Source organism: Diabrotica virgifera, chromosome 10, assembly GCF_917563875.1.
Source record: "Diabrotica virgifera virgifera chromosome 10, PGI_DIABVI_V3a".
Taxonomy (NCBI): Eukaryota; Metazoa; Arthropoda; class Insecta; order Coleoptera; family Chrysomelidae; genus Diabrotica; species Diabrotica virgifera.
Window position 1 is genome coordinate 13,594,810 of NC_065452.1, and position 19,538 is coordinate 13,614,347.

A 19,538-nucleotide genomic window follows, 5' to 3' on the forward strand; every position below is an offset into this window, starting at 1 on the left:
AAAACAAATTCTTTTCACCTACCATTTATCCCTTTTTGTATTATAACTAGAAGATTTATGAACGAGTCTCTTCGTTTTCTTATAAGCTACAAAAATATTTTATATAGTTATTGTAGTTAGATGCATAGTTTTTAAGGTATTCGCAAAATACCGTCCGAAACGGTGTCATTTTTCAATGAAAATGGCCAATTTTCAACCATCAATAACTCAAAAAGTACCTATTGAGTTTTCAAAAAAAATTATAGAATAGAATTAAGTTCTCTAGCGACTTCCGTGGTTATTTTGACCAAAAAATTTTCCACACCCTTGAAGGGGTGGGAACTGCCCCCAAGATAAAAGCGCATGTCGGCATAAGGTAGACTTTGAAATAAGAGATAAGTAGAAGCTATTCCCAAAAATTTCATTAAAATCCATGCAGTGGGATATAATTCGGGCATAACATCCTGTTCTTGCTCTCATTGACTGGCGTGTAAAGCAATTTCATCCCCTAATTCACAGCATCTTTTAAGAACCTTTTCTAAACTTAACCATCGAAGATGATAGTGGTATGAGACATCAGTATGTTCTGTTTCTAACTCTTCCAAAAATGCTATAAATGCACGATGATTTAATCATTTTGAACAAATACACTTAACAATATTAGTTATAATTGAAATGACGTTGTCTACTTGCAAAACATTTTTGCATAACACCTGTTCTGGAAATTGTTTATGAGCGTAACCTTTAAGTTTTCTCAACATTACAATATTTGCTCCTCTTAAATTTGGGGCTCCAGTGCTCCGTCGGTTGTTACACTTACTAGGTGGTTACGAGTTAACTTAAAATTTTTCAAACAGTTCCTGATTAGTTCAAAATATCGTTTCCATTTGTTGAAATTTCATGGATTTCATTGAGGGAGCCGACAAAATTCTGTGCCGGAAACTCAAATAATTCCCCGCGTTATGTTGAAAATTTGCGGAAAAATCACCAGTTGCGAAAGTGTTAATTAATAGTTGCATTATTTATATTTATTTATTAATATTAGCAATAATTTCAAAGATCTTTAAATAAAAATAATTTAATTTTTTCCGCGGGCCGCAAAAAATGTATAAAGGGCCGCATGCGGCCCGCGAGCCGCACTTTGCCCAGCCCTGATATACAGGGTGCGCCAAACCTCTGGTCTTCTTTGATTACGGCTAAACTATGAGATATACAAAAAAATGTTTATAACAAAACTAATGTGTATCAAAGAGGTCTATAATTTAAAATTATTTTCAATTATACAGGGTGAGTCAGAATGACGGTATGAACCAAAGTTGTATTTTTTTAAATGGAACACCCTGTATATTAAATCATTTTTGAATATATTATTTAAAAATATGAAAAATTTGTATAAGGTCTTATAGGCCTAAAGTTAATAATTTTCGAAATATTTACATTTTTATTGAGAAAAATGGTAATATTTATAGGGTTGTGGATTATGTTTCCAAGGAAATAAAAATTTAGGTGATAGGTCAAAGTTTTTAAAATATAGTGTTATTTTAAAATAATTTAATATTTTTTACTTTTAGCCATAAAATATACAGTGTGATCACTATTTGCAAATACAAAATTTTCTCATTTTTTTTAAATGGGACACCCTGTATATTAGTTTTGCGTTTGGTAGTAAATATTACAACCTTTCTTTTGGTATAGGGTTTTATGTACCTAGCATGTTTCGTTTTGTAGATATTTTAAAAAAACTATAGATTTTACGTTTTTGCGGATTTTTTATTTAAAAATTTTTTTGCAAAAAAAATTATAATCTGGTTTTAGAAACATACACTAAAATATAAAATATGAAAATAAAAACGTAATTAAAGATTAAAATAAATCGTATGCTAGTACAGTTCAATTGAATTTAATAACTTTAAATTATTTTACAAAAAATATTTTACCATATTAATGAATACATAAATTAGTTACTAAATTAAATAAACAACCAAATTTTAAATCAATCGTAGTAATTCTTCTACCGCAGCAACTTTCCTATACCAAATTAATTGTTAGTTATATTGTATTTACGAGTAAGATCAGTTAATAACTTTTTAATTTACCTACATCTTGAGAACGTATAAAGTATGCTTTGAAACAAATGAACGTTATGGAAGTATATTAAGAAGTAAATAGTATCTACGTACCTACTCGTGTCACAAAATCTGGTAATAATTTCTAATGGTTTCGCCCAAAACAAATGTCATATCCAAAAATGTTTCGGTTAAAAAATTAAAATTTAAAATAAAAAAAATTGTTACAAAAATTTCAACTATAGTATTTTTACTACAAAAACGTTATTACGTAGGCCAAAATTTTTGACGTAAGAGAACTGTCAAAACATTAGAATGTGACTTTTCATTATTGCTATGTTTATTATAAACACGGCAATAATGAAAAGTCACATTCTAATGTTTTGACAGTTCTCTTACGTCAAAAATTTTGACCTACGTAATAACGTTTTTGTAGTAAAAATACTATACCAAAGTATTCCCAGTTTTTGTGACACCAGTAAATACTATTTATATTAATAAATAATTTGGATGATACATTTAACATTTATTTGTTTCAAAGCATACTTTATAATAATTTTTATATTCTCAAGATGTATGTAAGTAAATTTAAAAGGTAAATTAAAAGTTTAACTAAATACAATTTAACTAACAATTAATTTGGTACAGGAAAGTTGCTGTAGTAGAAAAATTACTACGGTTGATTTAAAATTTGGTTGTTTATTTAATTTAGTAACTAATTTATGCATTCATTAATATGGTAAAATATTTTTTGTAAAATAATTTAAAGTTATTGAATTCAATTGAATTGTACTAGCATACGATTTATTTTAATCTTTAATTACGTTTTTATCTTCATATTTTATATTTTAGTGTATGTTTCTAAAACCAGATTATAATTATTTTTTTTGCACAAAAATTTTTAAATAAAAAATCCGCAAACACGTAAAATCTGTAGTTTTTTTTAAATATCTACAAAACGAAACATGCTAGGTACATTCAACCTTATACCAAAAGAAAGGTTGTAATATTTACTACAAAACGCAAAAGTAAAAAAAGTAGAAAATTTTGTATTTGCAAATAGTGATCACACTGTATATTTTATGGCTAAAAGTAAAAAATATTAAATTATTTAAAAATAACACTATATTTTAAAAACTTTGACCTATCACCCAAATTTTTATTTCCTTGGAAACATAATCCACAACCCTATAAATATTACCATTTTTCTCAATAAAAATGTAAATATTTCGAAAATTATTAACTTTAGACCTATAAGACCTTATACAAATTTTTCATATTTTTAAATAATATATTCAAAAATGATTTAATATACAGGGTGTTCCATTTAAAAAAATACAACTTTGGTTCATACCGTCTTTCTGACTCACCCTGTATAATTGAAAATAATTTTAAATTATAGACCTCTTTGATACACATTAGTTTTGTTATAAACATTTTTTTGTATATCTCATAGTTTAGCCGTAATCAAAGAAGACCAGAGGTTTGGCGCACCCTGTATATAGAATTAAAATTTCATCTCTGCTTATTCTGTGGAATGTTATTCAGTTGTTTACAAGACAAGTGAATGTCCATTCTGTGCAACTTAAATTTGATTGTTTTTAAACACATTAATCGATTTAGAAACAGTGCCAATATTTTACAAATTTCATCTCTCTGTATTAGTTAAGTATAGTGATTATATAATTTATAGCTAATGCAAGAATATTTAAATGGCCTAAAATGTTAATTTGAATGTTCTTTACTACAAGAAGTAAGTACAGTAAGTGTTCACAATTACCCCCTTAAATATTGAGCATGGGGTAAATGAAAACAACTGTTAGAGGTAAATGGAAACAATGTGAGTTGAATGAAAATCAAATTTTTATGTTAAGGCAATTATTTTATTAAAAGTTTTGCCATTTTCAAAATGCCGAGCAAGTACATACAGAAGAGAGAACCAACGAAATACTCTTTGAAGGATTTAGAAAATACGGTGGCAGACGTTAAAACCCGTGGCGGCTCGTGGCTTTAGGGACAGGGTCGGCAAGGTTTTTTCTCCTCAGATAGGTATGCCATCTAATTAAAAGGCTTCAATTTCATAGAAGATTTTTGGTTTTTGTTTTTTTTTTTATTTTTTTTTTGTTTTTTTTTTTGTAAACCTGTTTATAAATTAACTCTAGTCTATGTTGCTTCGAAGTAGCAAAATGGGTTATAACGTCATTGTAAAATTTATTATTGTTTTGGAGAGGTTTTAAAAGTTTTTTTCTATTGACATTTGAGACAAGTTTGACATTCTCTCTTGTTTCATGGTGTTTCGACAATACGTTTTGACTTTTTTGAGACAAGAGAAATCCCGTTCATTTGAGGCAGAATTTGCCCACATTTGAGCACAATAATTTATTAAATTCGGGAACAGTTTGTTGTACCTAATGAATTGCAGTATATAAAATTAAACATATTTTGTAACTTATCCCACCTTCCGAAAATATTTAGATCAGCATATAAAACTGTTAATCCATTTTCTTATTTTATTTTAATAAAGAATGATGATAATTTTTAATGAACTTGTCTAATAGATATTTTGAAAATTCCTTGTAAATAATAATTGAGTTATCCTTCCGCTCAAAAAGGTCCGGAACATTGTTTAAATAATCAAAATGTCAAAAAATTGAGAAAAACTTCGATTTTTTTCTTCGTTTTTTGATTTTAACTTTCAAAGTCTTCACTTCTGAGAAAAGTTACACTGACATAAAAGTTGGGTAACTAAATTTCCTACAATATAGGATTTGTTAAAAATTTTAAGAAGTGTTATCCTTGTTGCTATACAGCAATAATTGCGAAAAAACATAAAAATAAGAATTCGCATTTTACGTTTTTCAACCATTTATGCTAACACTTACGACCTTCATATTTTAACCAGAAAACCTTTATGATATAATAAAACAATACTGTTAATTTCATTAAGATCGATTTAAAATATTTTGCAAAATAAATTTTGCAATCTGGCTTTTGCAAAAAAAATTAATTTTTTTTAAAATGTTGCAGTACTGACAATAAAGCAGATAGCAAGTTGAATTTTTTTTTACATATAGAAGAAAGGTACAGTATTCTTCTATACGTAAAAATAAATTCAACTTGCTGTCTGCTTTATTTTCAGTTCTGCAACATTTTGAAAAAATTTATTTTTTTGCGAAAGCTGGATTGCAAAATTTATCTTGCAAAATCTATTGAACCGATCTTAATGAAATTCACAGTATTTTTTTATTATATGATATAGTTTTTCTTGGTAAAATTATGAAGGTCTTAAGTGTAGCATAAACGGTTGAACAACGTAAAATGCGAATACTTGTTTTTTATGATTTTTTCGCATTTATTGCTATTTTGCAACAAGGGTGACAATTTTTTAAATTTTTAGCTAATCCTTTATTGTAGAAAATTTAATTACGCAACTTTTATGTCAGCGCAACTTTTCTCGAAAATGAATACTTTTAAAGTTATAATCAAAAAATTAAGAAAAAACTCGAATTGTTCCTTTATTTTTTGACATTTTGATTATTTAAACAATGTTCCGGACCTTTTTGAGTGGGAGGATAACTCAAATATTATTATATGAGTTATTTTCAAGCAATTTCTGCAAACAAATATGAGTCACCTCTCAACGTCCAAATTAAATCTCAACGTCCAAGTACGTGTTTTGTTGCCATTTGCAGATCACCGCTGTGCTCGGTAGATTGTTTTTCTGCCGTACTTGTCATTCAAATAAATACGGGGAATGTATAATTGGTTGCCTATCGGCTAATATTCCATAGCGTTTTATTACAAGCAAATGCTCAACTGGGTACGGCTAGCCGAAGCGGGCCATGAATTCACACAATCGCAGTCGGGTGTATGGCTGGCTAGGATCCTTAATTTGAAAAGTCTCTTACGCACAGCGCACAGGGATCACTTAACGTATCAGATCGTTCGAATTCTTTTAAAAACAATGAATAAAATTTAGGCTGTATTATCTCACAGATATTTTTTTTATTTCACAGAAACGAATATCATCAACTCTGATTAACTTATATACTTAAAAAAATCTATAATGTGTCCATAAATGTGAGGGTCGGCACTGCCGACCCTGACCAGCCGCCACTGGGTGAGTGACTGGAAAGGAACAGCAGAAAATATAAGTGAATGGAGAAATATTGTTTATCAGGTTCTTCAGAGTATGTAGTTAAGAATTTTGTATATATTTTAGTTCAAGTATAATTGTGATCAGTTAATCTTATGATTGTGTTTTATAAAAATGCTCTCTGGGCCGCGTTTAGGTCAACTGACGCCCTAGGCAATTCTCTAGTAGCCGCCTTTCAAACATGTACAATTTTTGCCAAAAAAAATTGCAGAAATTTTTATTTAAATAAGAATACACTAAAAATGGATTTAAACTACGATGTTTATATATCTATAATAGAAAAAATTGTCATTCTTCATTGAAAAAACTTCTTTTCAAAAAAAGACATTTCAAAAAAAAATTGTTCTTGATAAAATCCACAAATAGTGGAGTCACTGAAGGTGGATATGAGCTATTACCTCCGATTTCGTTGAACCTCCATCGATTTGCATGAAAATTGGTGAGTGGTTAGAGGATATCTCAAGGAACAAAGGTGACATGGTGCCAATTTGCGCTTTTACCATGAGGGTGGATGCCACCCCTTCTCGGGGGTGAAAATTATTTAATTAAAAATAACCACATAATTCGATAGAAAGACAAATTTCAAGCAAAATTTGTTATATAAAGTTATTAAAATAAATCAAAACTTTTTGAGTTATTAAAGATCAAAGATTTTAATTTTGAAAAATGAGAAAAATGCATGTTTTTAACCAATTTTTCACCAATAACTCAAAATGTGTAAGTTTTTACAAAAAAGTTATTATTATCAAAATTGAAGCTAATAAAAAATGAAATAAATCCCTTACTAGAAAAACCTTTTAATGTTAACTAAAAGTGAGTTATAGGTAATTGAATGTATATTTTTTTCGACGAGTAAAAAACTTTAAGTATTCAAGCTAAAATAACGGGAAATTGAGGCCTTTTATAACATAAACTTATTAAACATTTGTCACAGCACTTAAAAATATCTATCAAATGAGCCCCGAACATGTTGATAGCATTAAAATTTATGTTCCAACATTTTTTCAAAATTTATCTTTTAAAAATTTTTCCAAAAAATGTTATTGTTTTTTTTTTAATAACTCCGTTCGTGTTTAAGATATCAGGTTCACCTAAAAACTGTTTGAAAGTTAATTCCAAGTGATATTTAAGCACGTTAAACCTAATCTTCTAAACCCCTTACTTTTTTAAAAAATAAAAGGTTAAAGGACCCCGGTTGCATGGTTCCCAAAGCAAAATTTAAGATTTAAACGTTTCTATCTCGGTCATTTTTTACCCTACAGAAATAGTAAAACAGGAAAAATGTTTGACACAGAAAAAACTAAAATTTGGTTTTATATAATTTTTTACGTATATTGAGTATTTTTGGAGTTATTATCAAAAGAATATGAGAATTACAATAATTTTAAAAATTATGATTTTTTTTTAAATTATTTCTTTTTCAAAATATGCATTCTAAACCAGTCAAAATTATCGAAAACATTACTTATGCTATTATAAAGAAGTTCTTTTAAGGATTACTATAAATTTTAATTTTTGTGGAAATGGCGTATGTTTTATTTTTCACTTTTTACTAAAAAATTCGAAACGGTTCTTTTATTTTCATTATAACTTGCTTAATTTTGATGATATTACCTTGTTCTGAAGCTCATTTGATAGGTATTTCGAAGTACTTTGACAAATGTTTAGCAGGAATATTTTATACATTGCATCGTTTTCCCGTTATTTAAGCTTGAATACTTAGATTTGAGTACTCGTCGAAAAAAATACACATTCAATTGCCAATAACTCATTTTGAACTAACATTAGTTTAGTTCTTTATGTGAGGAATGTATTCAATTTTTTATTATCTTCAATATCAGTAATAATAACTTTTTTGTAAAAGCTTATAGTTTTTTATTTATACGTGAAAACCCGATTTAAAACATTCATTTTTTTACGAAAAAATAAAATCTTTGGTCTTTAATAACTCAAAAAGTGTCGATTTATTTTAATAACTTTATATAACAAAATTTGCTTATAATTTGTCCTTCTATGGACTTATGGTATTATTTTTAATAAAATAATTTTCACCCGCGACAAGGAGTGGCATCCACCCCCAGGATAAAAGCGCAAGTTGGCATCATGTCACCTTTGTTCCTTGAGGTATCCTCTATTTACTCACCAATTTTCATGAAAATCTATGGAGGTTCAACGAAATCGGAGGTGAAAACCTTCAGTGACTGCACTAAAATTGTTAACACGTTCTTGCGTCATACTTAATGGGAAAATATTTTTAATTCTTGACATTTTCGAAAATGACCTTTCAGCGGACACGTTGGCAACTGGGAAGCACAAATAAATGTGCAAAGCAATGTCAAAATTAGGAAAAATATCTTTCAATCCACTTAGTGTAATCACTGAAGGTTTTCATCTCCTATTTCGTTGAACCTCCATCGATTTTCATGAAAATTGGTGAGTAGTTAGAGGATACCTCAAGGAACGAAGGTGACAGGATGCCAACTTGCGCTTTTTCCGTGGTGGTGAAAACTACCACTTTAAGTGGGGGTGAAAGAAATAATACCATAAATCGATAGAGAGACAAATTCTAAGCCAAATTTGTTATATAAAGTTATTAATATAAATCAATACTTTTTGGGTTATTAAAGATCAAAGATTTTATTTTTTCGTAAAAAATGCATGTTTTAAAGCTGTTTTTCACGTATAACTCGAAAACTGTAAGCTTTTACAAAAAAGTTATTACCAAAATTGAAGATAACAAAAAGCTGAATACACTCCTCACTTAAAGAACAAAACTAATGTTAATTCAAAGTGAGTTATGGGCTTATGGGTAATTGAATGTATATTTTTTCGACGAGTACTCAATAAGTACTTATTCAAGGTTAAATAACGGGAAAAGATGTATTTTATAAAATATACCTGCTAAGCACTTGTCAAAGTACTTCGGAGTACCTATCAGCTCCAGTAGAAGTTAACCCGGCACCTGCCACGTGGGGTGCTACCAGCACCCCATAACACATTTTTATCAAATATTTGGTATTTCAAGTTTGGTAACCGAGATGTGCGTCATAGTAGCTTTCTATAATATTATATAGCATATATGTGATAGTGTTTGAAGTGGTTATTTAGTGTCATTCTGAACTTATAGCTCTAAAGTCGAATTGGGTTGTCATCATCTGGCACTTTAAGTTTTAAATTTTTTTTGTATTTTTGATAAACAGGTCAAGTTTACATTTTTTATTGAAATAAATGATTTAAATTATTAATATAGACTCTATACTCACTAAATTTTAATTTTATTAGATATTTTACTTGACTTCATTTATTATGGCTTGGTACTTGCTAATTTGCTTATAACACCTTTTTCATTTTATTTTTCAACTTTTATAACATATTAGTGGCTAATAAGTTAATAAAACATGTTGTTCTGAAGCTATTTCCTTGTGGCATTTTTATAATTACGTATTTTTTATGGGAAATAAGCCACAATTTTACTAAAAAATGAATTTATTAACGTTTCGAAGCCCAAATCGGGTTTCGTTGTCAACGAAACCCGATTTGGGCTTCGAAACGTTAATAAATTCATTTTTTAGTAAAATTGTGGCTTATTTCCCATAAAAAATACGTAATTAATAAAACATGTTTATTTATATTCTTGTGTTACTGTACACATTATTTTGTTTTTTAAACAAGTATATCACAGAAAATTGTTAAGGGGTGCTGTGAGCACCCCACGTGGCAGTTGGCGCCTTGCAAAGCCACGTGGCAGATGCCGGGTTAATAGCATCACAATTAAGCAAGTTATGATGAAAATAAGAGAACCCTTTAGAACTTTTTAGGAAAAAGTGAAAAATAACACATACGCCATTTCCAAAAAAATCAAAATTTATAGTAATCCTTAGAAGAATTTCTTTGTATTAAGTAGCATAAGTAATGATTTCAACAATTTTGACCGATGTAAAATGCATCTTTTTGAACAAAGGTATATGTAATTTAAAAATATCAGAATTTTTAAAATTATCGTAATTTTCATTTTCTTTTGATACCTAATACTTAACTCCAAAAATACTCAATAAACGTAAAAAAGTGATATATGTATAACCAAATTTTAGTTTTGGGTAACCAAAATATTTTACCTTTTTACTATTTCTGTAGGGTAAAAAATATCCAAGATAGAAACGTTTAAAGCTGAAATTTTGCTGCGAGAACCATGTAACTGGGGCCATTTAATCTTTTATTTTTAAAAAAAGTAAGGCGTTTAAAAGATTAAGTTCAAAGTGGTTTAACAGCCATTAAAATTAACTTCCAAATGGTTTTTAGGCAAACCATTGATATCATAAAAATTAACGGAGTTATTAAAAAAAAACAATAACTTTTTTGGAAGAATTTTTAAAAGATAAATTTTGAAAATTGGTGCATAAATTTTAATCCTATCAACTTGTTCGGGGGCTCATTTGATAGATATTTCTAAGTACTTTGACAAATGTTTAATAAGGTTATGTTATAAAATGCATAATTTTACCGTTATTTAAGCTTGAATACTCAGATTTGGGTACTCGCCGGAAAAATCTACATTCAGTTACCTATAACACACTTTTAGTTGCCATTAAAAGGTTTTTCCAGTAGGGAGTTTATTTCGTTTTCTATTAGCTTTAATTTTGGTAATAGCTTTTTTGTAAAATCTTCTAGTTTTTGAGTTATTTATGAAAAATCGGTAAAAAACATGCATTTTTCTCACGAAAAATTAAAATCTTTGATCTTTAATACCTCAAAAAGTATTGATTTATTTTAATAACTTTATGTAACAAATTTTGCTTAGAATTTGTCCCTCTATCGAATTTCTAATTTTCAGGGGATATTTCTAATAAAATAGTTTTCAGTCCCGAGAAGGGGTGGCATCCACCCCCAGGGTAAAAGCGCAAGGTAATACCATGTCACCTTTGTTCCTTGAGATATCCTCTAACCACTCATCAATTTTCATGTAAATCGATGGAGGTTCAACAAAATCGGAGGTAATAGCTCATATCCACCTTCAGTGACTGCACTAATTCTTCTTTAAATATTAAGATATGTCAATTGGTGATTTTATTGTGGTATCCAAATGACCCATTAAGTGAATGTATTCATGTATGAATGATGTATCTTGGTCGTCTTTATTTTGTATCAGATCATCAGCTTCTTTAATAATTTCGTCATTGCTTAATTTTGGCAAATCTGTTAATAACACGAAAACGTTGATAAATAAGTCGATAAGATTCCAGACGTCTATTCAGGTCTCTTATCAGAGTGTCGATTATAACATAGAATGTGTGGATTTTCATCTTATCGCTTGCTGAAAAGTTAATTCATCATCGGCCCCCTCGTCAAATTTAATTTCTCTTTCTTATTTCTTTATATGTTTTATTTGGGCACAGTTTTTTGGCTTCCTTGCGGTAAAGTAATTTGAAAGAGATACTCTTTAATGGCAGAACCTAGATTCATAATTTTTATATACAAATATTTTTTGTACAGTATTTTTGCCGCCCTAGGCAACTGCCTATATTGCCTAATGGATAAAGCAGCCCTGTGCTCTATGTCATAACAGCGGGTTGTGACTATAAATAAATAACCAATGATAAACATACTATGTACTTACTTAACACATAAAACATAATCTCCTACACAAGTTGCACTGTCTCTTACAAGGAAAACACCCCCTTCTCGCTCATCCATAAGTAAATTGGTAGCTTCATGTCGGCCTATGGCTCCAAAATACCAGCTGAAATTGATTTATGTAAATACTAGAACTAAACAACATCAACCTTGGGCCTACTCTTAAAAATAATTATTAGCTTCCTCATGAGACTTTTTTATTCAGTTATTCATATCGATTGAAAGTATTTTTACCAAACAATCCTACAAAAAAATCATCATTTAAGATTGCGTAGTGCGCCCCCATATGCGGAGGGGGGCCCACGTATCATAAAATCATAAAGAGTCATACAACTTATACCCCCACAGGTGATTTTTGCAGGATTTTTGATAAAAATATTTATAATTAGCTAGTAATATTGTCCAACAACCTTTTAAGTGTACTCCCCTTGTAGGACACACCAAAATTGTCTGAAATAGAAAAGTTGTTTGACTCAACATGAACAACTGAATAAAAACGTCTCACGAGGTAGGTAATAAATTTTTTCTGGTGGGCCCAAGACCTTAGACCTAATATGAATATTGAATGTTAACTATTATATCGCACCCTCAGTGCAAGACTGCAGTAAGTCAAAATAACTAAGTTTCGAGATAAAGATGATTTTGTTTATTTTCGTGCTAATATCGGTGAAATAAGACACACGTTTTAACCAAAATTAACATTTAATTATGATTTTGCATGCTTTTCAGCCTATATTACATTAACCAAAAATAGAAATTTAAGTAAAATAATAATACTGCAAAAAAATTAGGAATTTCAAAGTTACAACACTTTTGCACAAAAAAAATTGTTAATCACTACACATTTAGTATTAGAATTTCAAAGTTACAACAGTTTTGCACTGAGAAAATTGTAAAAAGTGTAGACACAATTACTTTTACAGTAAAACTTGTGTTAACGGGCACCTGCCAACATCGGACAACTGTACTAATGGCCAGTTTAAAAATTCCCCAAACCAATTATGTATATCTAGACTACAAAAACTGGCAATACCGGCCAATACTTCTTTCATTTTTAGTGGCCGTTACTGATAGGTTTTCCTGTAGTTGTTGTCCTCTTCTCGTACATCATCTTGTGCCAAAATATTTTTATAAAAACTATGGTGGGCTTCTGGTATCATACCCAAATGGCATAAGTATACCAAATCTTTCTTTTTGGCCATTTGAATTTTTGGCTGTTATTTGGCAAGTTTTCTGAGAATAGATATTTTTGACCTGTCAGTATTGTCAATACACAAGTTTTAAGATAACTGTTTTTCCTTTCATGAGAAAACATACTTTTTGGTTAAATAATTAGTTTTAATTTATGTGTTTTTAATCCAATCTAACAAATAGTCAAACGACATCGCACACATCTTATGGAAAATATAATGTCACACAAAGGACATAAAATTTACATGAATAGTTTGGTCTCGTAAATCTTTTTTTATTGTCTCGGCCGTTAATGGATTATGTAGACACGCTGTATATTAAAATTAAACACCACATATATAGATATTATAATAACAAATATCTTACTTTTTTCGTGCCTTTCAGTGCTTGTTATCGAAGCCATTGGAATGTTCCGTGTAAAACTGTTGTAACTCTGTTACATTAGAGTTACAACAGTTTTGCACGGAACTTATATTCAAAAACGCAAAAAAGTTAAACTGTTGTTGTTGTAATATTTAGCCGGTTAAGCATTTGAAAGTTACTAAAGTTTTACAGGGGATAGATATGCATGTTTACAATCGAATTCCATGATTACTTCATTTTCGTACAATTTTTGAGTTACTGCAGTCTTGCACTGAGGGTGCGATATTTGTAAAACAATCCGAAGTTTTATTTCCTGAGAAATAAATACTTCTCTTGGGACCAGTTTCTGGCCTGTATTGGTGGTTTATATTACAGTGGAACCTCGATTATCCATCAGTGCACCGGACCAAGGGTATGGAGGATAATTGAAAAGAACATTAAAAACAGAACATTAAAAAAAATTAAAAATTCATAGTACAACCACAGTATAAAGAGGGACAGTAGAACCACTCTACGAAAAATTGGAAGTAAAATCTGTAGTCGCGCATGGCGATTCGCATAGAAACATACAGCTTTTAACAGGGAAAACCCGCATCCACCACTGGTGAATTACCAATTGCGGACTGCCGGTATTACTTCCTGAGATCAAAGCGCCGACAGAAGAGTGATTTTACTGTGGAACCTCTATATACTGTGGTACAACTCTCAAATTTTATTGGTATGTGTTGTTTAACAATATAAGAGGGATTTGTGTTTCCAATCAGTTTCGTTTAAAATATTCTGAAATCTTTGTTTATTTTACTGTGACTTCATATTTTATAATGGCTTAATTTCTTAATAGGCATACGATTGTGCAATCTACTTAATTGGCTTCTTCTTGTAGAGAATACCATTAGATGAATGTTGCATGTGCGATGCAGTCTCTCTAACTTCTTTACGCAAATCTTTGCCAATTGCAATAGCATAATCAACATCGCCACCATTAAACTATAAGTCTGTGTTAGCTTCTGAATCTATTTCGTTTGTCTCTGTTGCTATTTCAACAATTCATCATATTCCAGCAATTGATAGCTGTTTGCGTCCTCATCACAAATTAACCATTTGTTTATGTTATCTTTAGGCAACGAAAACACAACAGTTGATTGAGCCATAACTTCATTTGTTACTGCGTAACGCTCAGGGGGTGTCATGGGAGCCTTTCAGGCCATAATTTATTCCACAGTCTTTTGAGCTTTACTTCTGACACATCAGCCCATGCATCCACAGCATTGTTGACTGTATGTTTTAAATTGTATGCTTTCCAGTATTCTTGTAAAGAATATTCCTTTTCCATAACGAAGTTTTGAATAATTTTTTTTCTGTACCGTCTTTTGAAAGTTTAAATGACTGATTGATCCATTGGTTGTATTAATGATATTTCCATTGTCACTTCTCAGCATACTGGCACACAGTATAATGGGAATCCCCTTTGGTGGCAAATTTTTTGATTGCAAATATTTTGAGAATATGTGGTCTTAAAAAAATAGATAAACAAATTTAACTCTGACGGTAAATGGGGAGATGGATAATCAAGGTTCTACTGTACTTATGCAAACTAAACGAATGATGAATGAAAGAAGACAGCGGGAAGCCGAAAAAGTGCACTACTACCTGTCTATTCATTAAGGCAAAAATCCAACGAAATATTGGTCCCTATACTCAGATGGGAGTAAAACTAATATAAAAGAATTCACTGCAAATACCCTTCTGACGATCCCTAATAAGGGAGAAAAGTAAGTAAGGGGATTTATGAGGAACGAATTGAAATGTAAGATGTCTCTCATTTTCAGTTTGCAGCGAATTCTTCTATTATATTTGTATTTAACGATATCCCACTGTTGAGTATTTCCCTCAAGTTATTTTAAAATATCATTGTGTGATTTTTTTGCTAAATAGGATTATTTGAACAAAATCTGATCTTATAAAAAATTAAACAAAATGTTTTTTAATTCACCTTCTATAGATTTTACAACAAATATAGTAAACTTGTGCACTTTCATTTTTTTAATGTTACAATCATCAATAGGGTGAATATTAACTTAAAATAATTGAAAATTATAACAAATTTAAATGGATAGCTAAAAATTGATATTTTAAGCAAACGTATTACAATTTTTTAGCGAATTGTAACAAAATTTACATTTTTAATGATAGTATTTGAATAACTTTTAAGCCAAAATAGGATATGGTTAGTATTCTTATGAGCAGCATGAAGGTTATTGGAAAAATCATTTAAGCTGCAGATGAACAATATTGTAACTGAAATTGCAATTTAATTAATACAAAATGTTTATTTATACTTACGAATCTTTATCCTCGTGATCAAATGAGCTTGCCATACTATATAAATATTATTTAATTAATTTAATTTATAACAAGTGTTGCATGTTGAAATTTGGACCCCACTTTGTAAATTAAGTTATAGAAAACATTATACTACAAAGCCCGCTCGAAAATACTCACTAATTAATGTACACATCAAACTATTCCTATTAAAAGTAATTGTTTTTAATTAATATTTTTGGTTAAGTGCGCCGAGTATTTTTTCATTGTGTTGTAGTTAACACTATTTGAGAGCTTGGTTAAAAGACGATTGACTGTCAGTTCAATATTGTTATTGAAAATTTCCTTGTGTGGTTAATTCGAATAAAAATATTAAACTTATTGGAGAAAAACCTTCCTTAATCACGAATATGGCGACTGTTAATACATTGTCACTTGTCAGATTGTCACTGCAACATCAACCACCAACGTCACACAAGTGTTTGAATTTTGAATAAAAAGTTATCTGCTGTATAAAGCATAATTTACATGTACCGGTTGTTTCGTCGATCGAACTTTGTGAGCGCTTGTTCACAATGGACGTAACCATAAGATGAACGTAAACCGTTATTATTTCGTAAACCGTAATTTGTACATAATTTTATGCAGCGTTCACAATAGACTTAAATTTTACGTAAAGACAGGCTGTCTTTACGTAAAATTTAAGTAAAATTTACGTGAACGCTGCATAAAATTATGTACAAATTATGGTTTACGAAATGATAACGGTTTACGTTCATCTTATGGTTACGTCGATTGTGAACAATCGAGAGATAAAAATAAGCAAATAATTACAACTGAAAATAATATAATTGAAAGAATAGTTGAATACTTTGAAAATCATCTAAATGTCCAGGGCGACGCTGGTGGAAATAACGCAAATTGTGAGTACCAAACGGCCGTGATAGAAGTATGTATAGGCCGCCAAGCCTATAATAAATTAGTACCGCGATAGAAACTCTAAAAAATGACAAATCTCCGGGACTAGACAATATTGATGCAGAACTGATTAAAAAAGGAAAGCATGAACTTAGAACTAAAATACATCACATAATAAAGGAAGCCTGGGAACAAGAAATAAGGCCAAAAGAATGAAGTGGCTGTATTATCGTACCAATACATAAAAAAGGCAGAAATGATACATATATAACAACTACAAGGGAATTTCATTAACCTTCTTCTTCTTAAAGTTCCATCTTCTATCGGAGGTGGATATCATAATGGCTATGATCACTTTGTTGGCTGCTGCTCTGAATAGTTGTAATGATACGGTTAAACCATTCTCTAAAGTTCCTCAGCCAGGAGATGCGTCTTCTTCCTATGCTTCTTCTTCCTTGGATCCTTCCTTGCATAATAACTCTCAGCAACTCATATTTTTCTCCTGTGGTAATGTGACCCAAATATTCCAGTTTTCTTGTTTTTATACTGTTCATAATTTCTAACTCCTCATTTAAACGTCGTAGCACTTCAACATTGGTAATCCTTTGAACCCACTGAATTTTCATTATTCTTCTGTAACACCACATTTCGAACGCTTCTATTTTTCTTATGTGTTGTCTCTTCAATGTCCAAGCTTCCATTCCGTATAGTAATATAGATAATATGTAGCATCTTAGAGCCCTCAATCTGAGAGGCAACTGAAGGTCTTTGTTTGTAAGTAGTGTCTTCATTTTTATAAATGCTTGCCTTGCAGTTTCAATTCGGGCTTTAATTTCTTTGATTTGGTCATTTTTGTTATCAACCCAGGTTCCCAGATATTTGTCAACCTAATATTTACTAACAGCCAAATGCTAGAAAAGTACTGGGAGTATAATAAAGACGTACACCAGATCTTCATATACTTCAAACAAGCACATTATTCCATAGATCGCTTAAAACTGTGGAGTGCAATGGTGGAGCTAGGGGTACCTACCAAAGAAGTTGATCATGGTTGTTCGAATGTGTGTAAACAATTCCTTTGCACAAATTAGAATAAGATGCAAAACTTCAAAGGTGTTTGGCTTAAACACAGGATTCAGACAGGGAGACCCACTGTCTCCATTACCATTTTAATCTAGCATTGGAATATGCAATGCGAAAAATCTATACCAGAGTTAAACCAGACATAACTGCCAGAGGAGCAAGCATGGGCGCCCATACCCATGGGCAGGGGGGCCCTGCCCCCCCTAGCTTTTCGGGTGCTGTACAGTACACTATATATGGTTATCCAAGTATACAAAATATAATGTGTAACACCTTCACGTCTGCGCTCCCCCTGAAAATTTTTATATGGGCGCCTGTGGGAGCCAGGATTGTCTGGCATTTTCAGATGACGTAGATGCAGTAGCACAGACAAAACAGGAAGTTAAGGATATAGTTTCAAACTTTGAAGAAGCAACACGCCAGCCTGAAAATAAACCAAAGGAACCTAATTATCACAACATTCTAACTTAAATTCTATGCAGGAACAGACATCATGTTCACACACATTGTTTTCCTTAGACGAACAAAAATATTTCTGCAGCAGCTCCATTGCCGTACATCCATCATAGGTGTCAGAAGAGATAATTTCATCATTTATAAGCCATCCACATTCATTTAAATCTTTACCAACTATATTTGAAGGTGTAGCTTGATTACATTCATTAATTTGCCAAAGAGCTCTTAAAATGTGTTTTTTATAGCACGTTTTGAAGGAAGCAGTTTATCTATACATACATTTTTAGAAATAGCTATTTGATATCGTAAAGAATTGATATCTGTTTGTGTAACTTTGAAATTTTTTTGTTGACCATAAAGGAAACACATAAAAAGGGTTACTATTTCTATGGCTCGTTCAATTGGCACGTTGCATAAATCAGCTATAGTCCGTCCGCTATAACTTCAATCATATTAAGTCAAAACAGAAAGTGAAACGTACGCCGATGTGTGTAGTATATAGTATACAGATACAGTATACAAAATGTATATACACATCGACGTTCGTTTCAATTTATGTTTTGACTTAATTTGATTGAAAATGAATCGTACCGCATGGGAAAAGTTATAGCGGACGGACTATAAGTTTTTCAAATCATCAGTTGACATTCTTTTAATGCCACAAAAACAGTTTTTCTCCTATATAAAATAACGATGAAACTGTATCACAGCCATTGAGAGCGTGAGCTGCTAAAACTGACGAAGTTAAAATTTTTCCTAAAGTTTCTGATAATACGTGAATAGATATATATCTGCGCAAATCGGCACGAAGTGAAATTTTTACAGTTAAAAACCAAATTTGTGGATTATTTTCAAATCGTTGATATTGACTCATGAGTAAAGCAAAAGCATCAGTATCTGGTGACTCGATTATTATTATTTGTTTTGGAGTGATTGTACGTTGAATACATCTGTATGAAAAACTCAACGAGAAAAGCGCAACGAGCGCGCGGCCGATGCCGATCTCTAAAGTCACATAACTTTCATTATATTGCATATTTTGACTTGAAATTTTCCAGAAATCTTCTTCATCATCTATATTTTAATGCTGTTTTGGTTAGAACTATTTACTAAAAAGTTTTTCACATAATTTTTTTAAGTAAACATGAAACTAACGAAATCTGACCACAAAATGTTTAAAAATTAACAACTCCTCTTTTAGTTTGTCTAACATTTCGGACAAATATCATTGTTATACAAATACTTAAAAGATGATACAGTCTAGTTTTTAAAAGAAAATATGTACAGTGACCAAAGATACAGTGAGTTAAAGTTGAAAAATCATCAAAATTGATTTTTTGCATTTTTGCATAAAATTTGATTTTTGAACATGT

The 19,538-nt window shown here is 30.6% G+C and overlaps 1 protein-coding gene across 1 annotated transcript in view; it reads right to left on the reverse strand.

The window, feature by feature from the left end:
• The window catches only part of LOC114335615 (adapter molecule Crk), a 92,960-nt gene extending 76,788 nt beyond the window's left edge, over positions 1 to 16,172 (reverse strand). The window contains exons 1-2 of the mRNA XM_028285879.2: positions 15,730 to 16,172; positions 11,816 to 11,938 (exon numbers count right to left, since the gene is read on the reverse strand). Coding sequence (XP_028141680.1) covers positions 11,816 to 11,938; positions 15,730 to 15,764 — 158 coding nt within the window. The 5' untranslated portion in view covers positions 15,765 to 16,172. The remainder of the gene's footprint in view (positions 1 to 11,815; positions 11,939 to 15,729) is intronic.
• Positions 16,173 to 19,538: the final 3,366 nt, after the last annotated feature.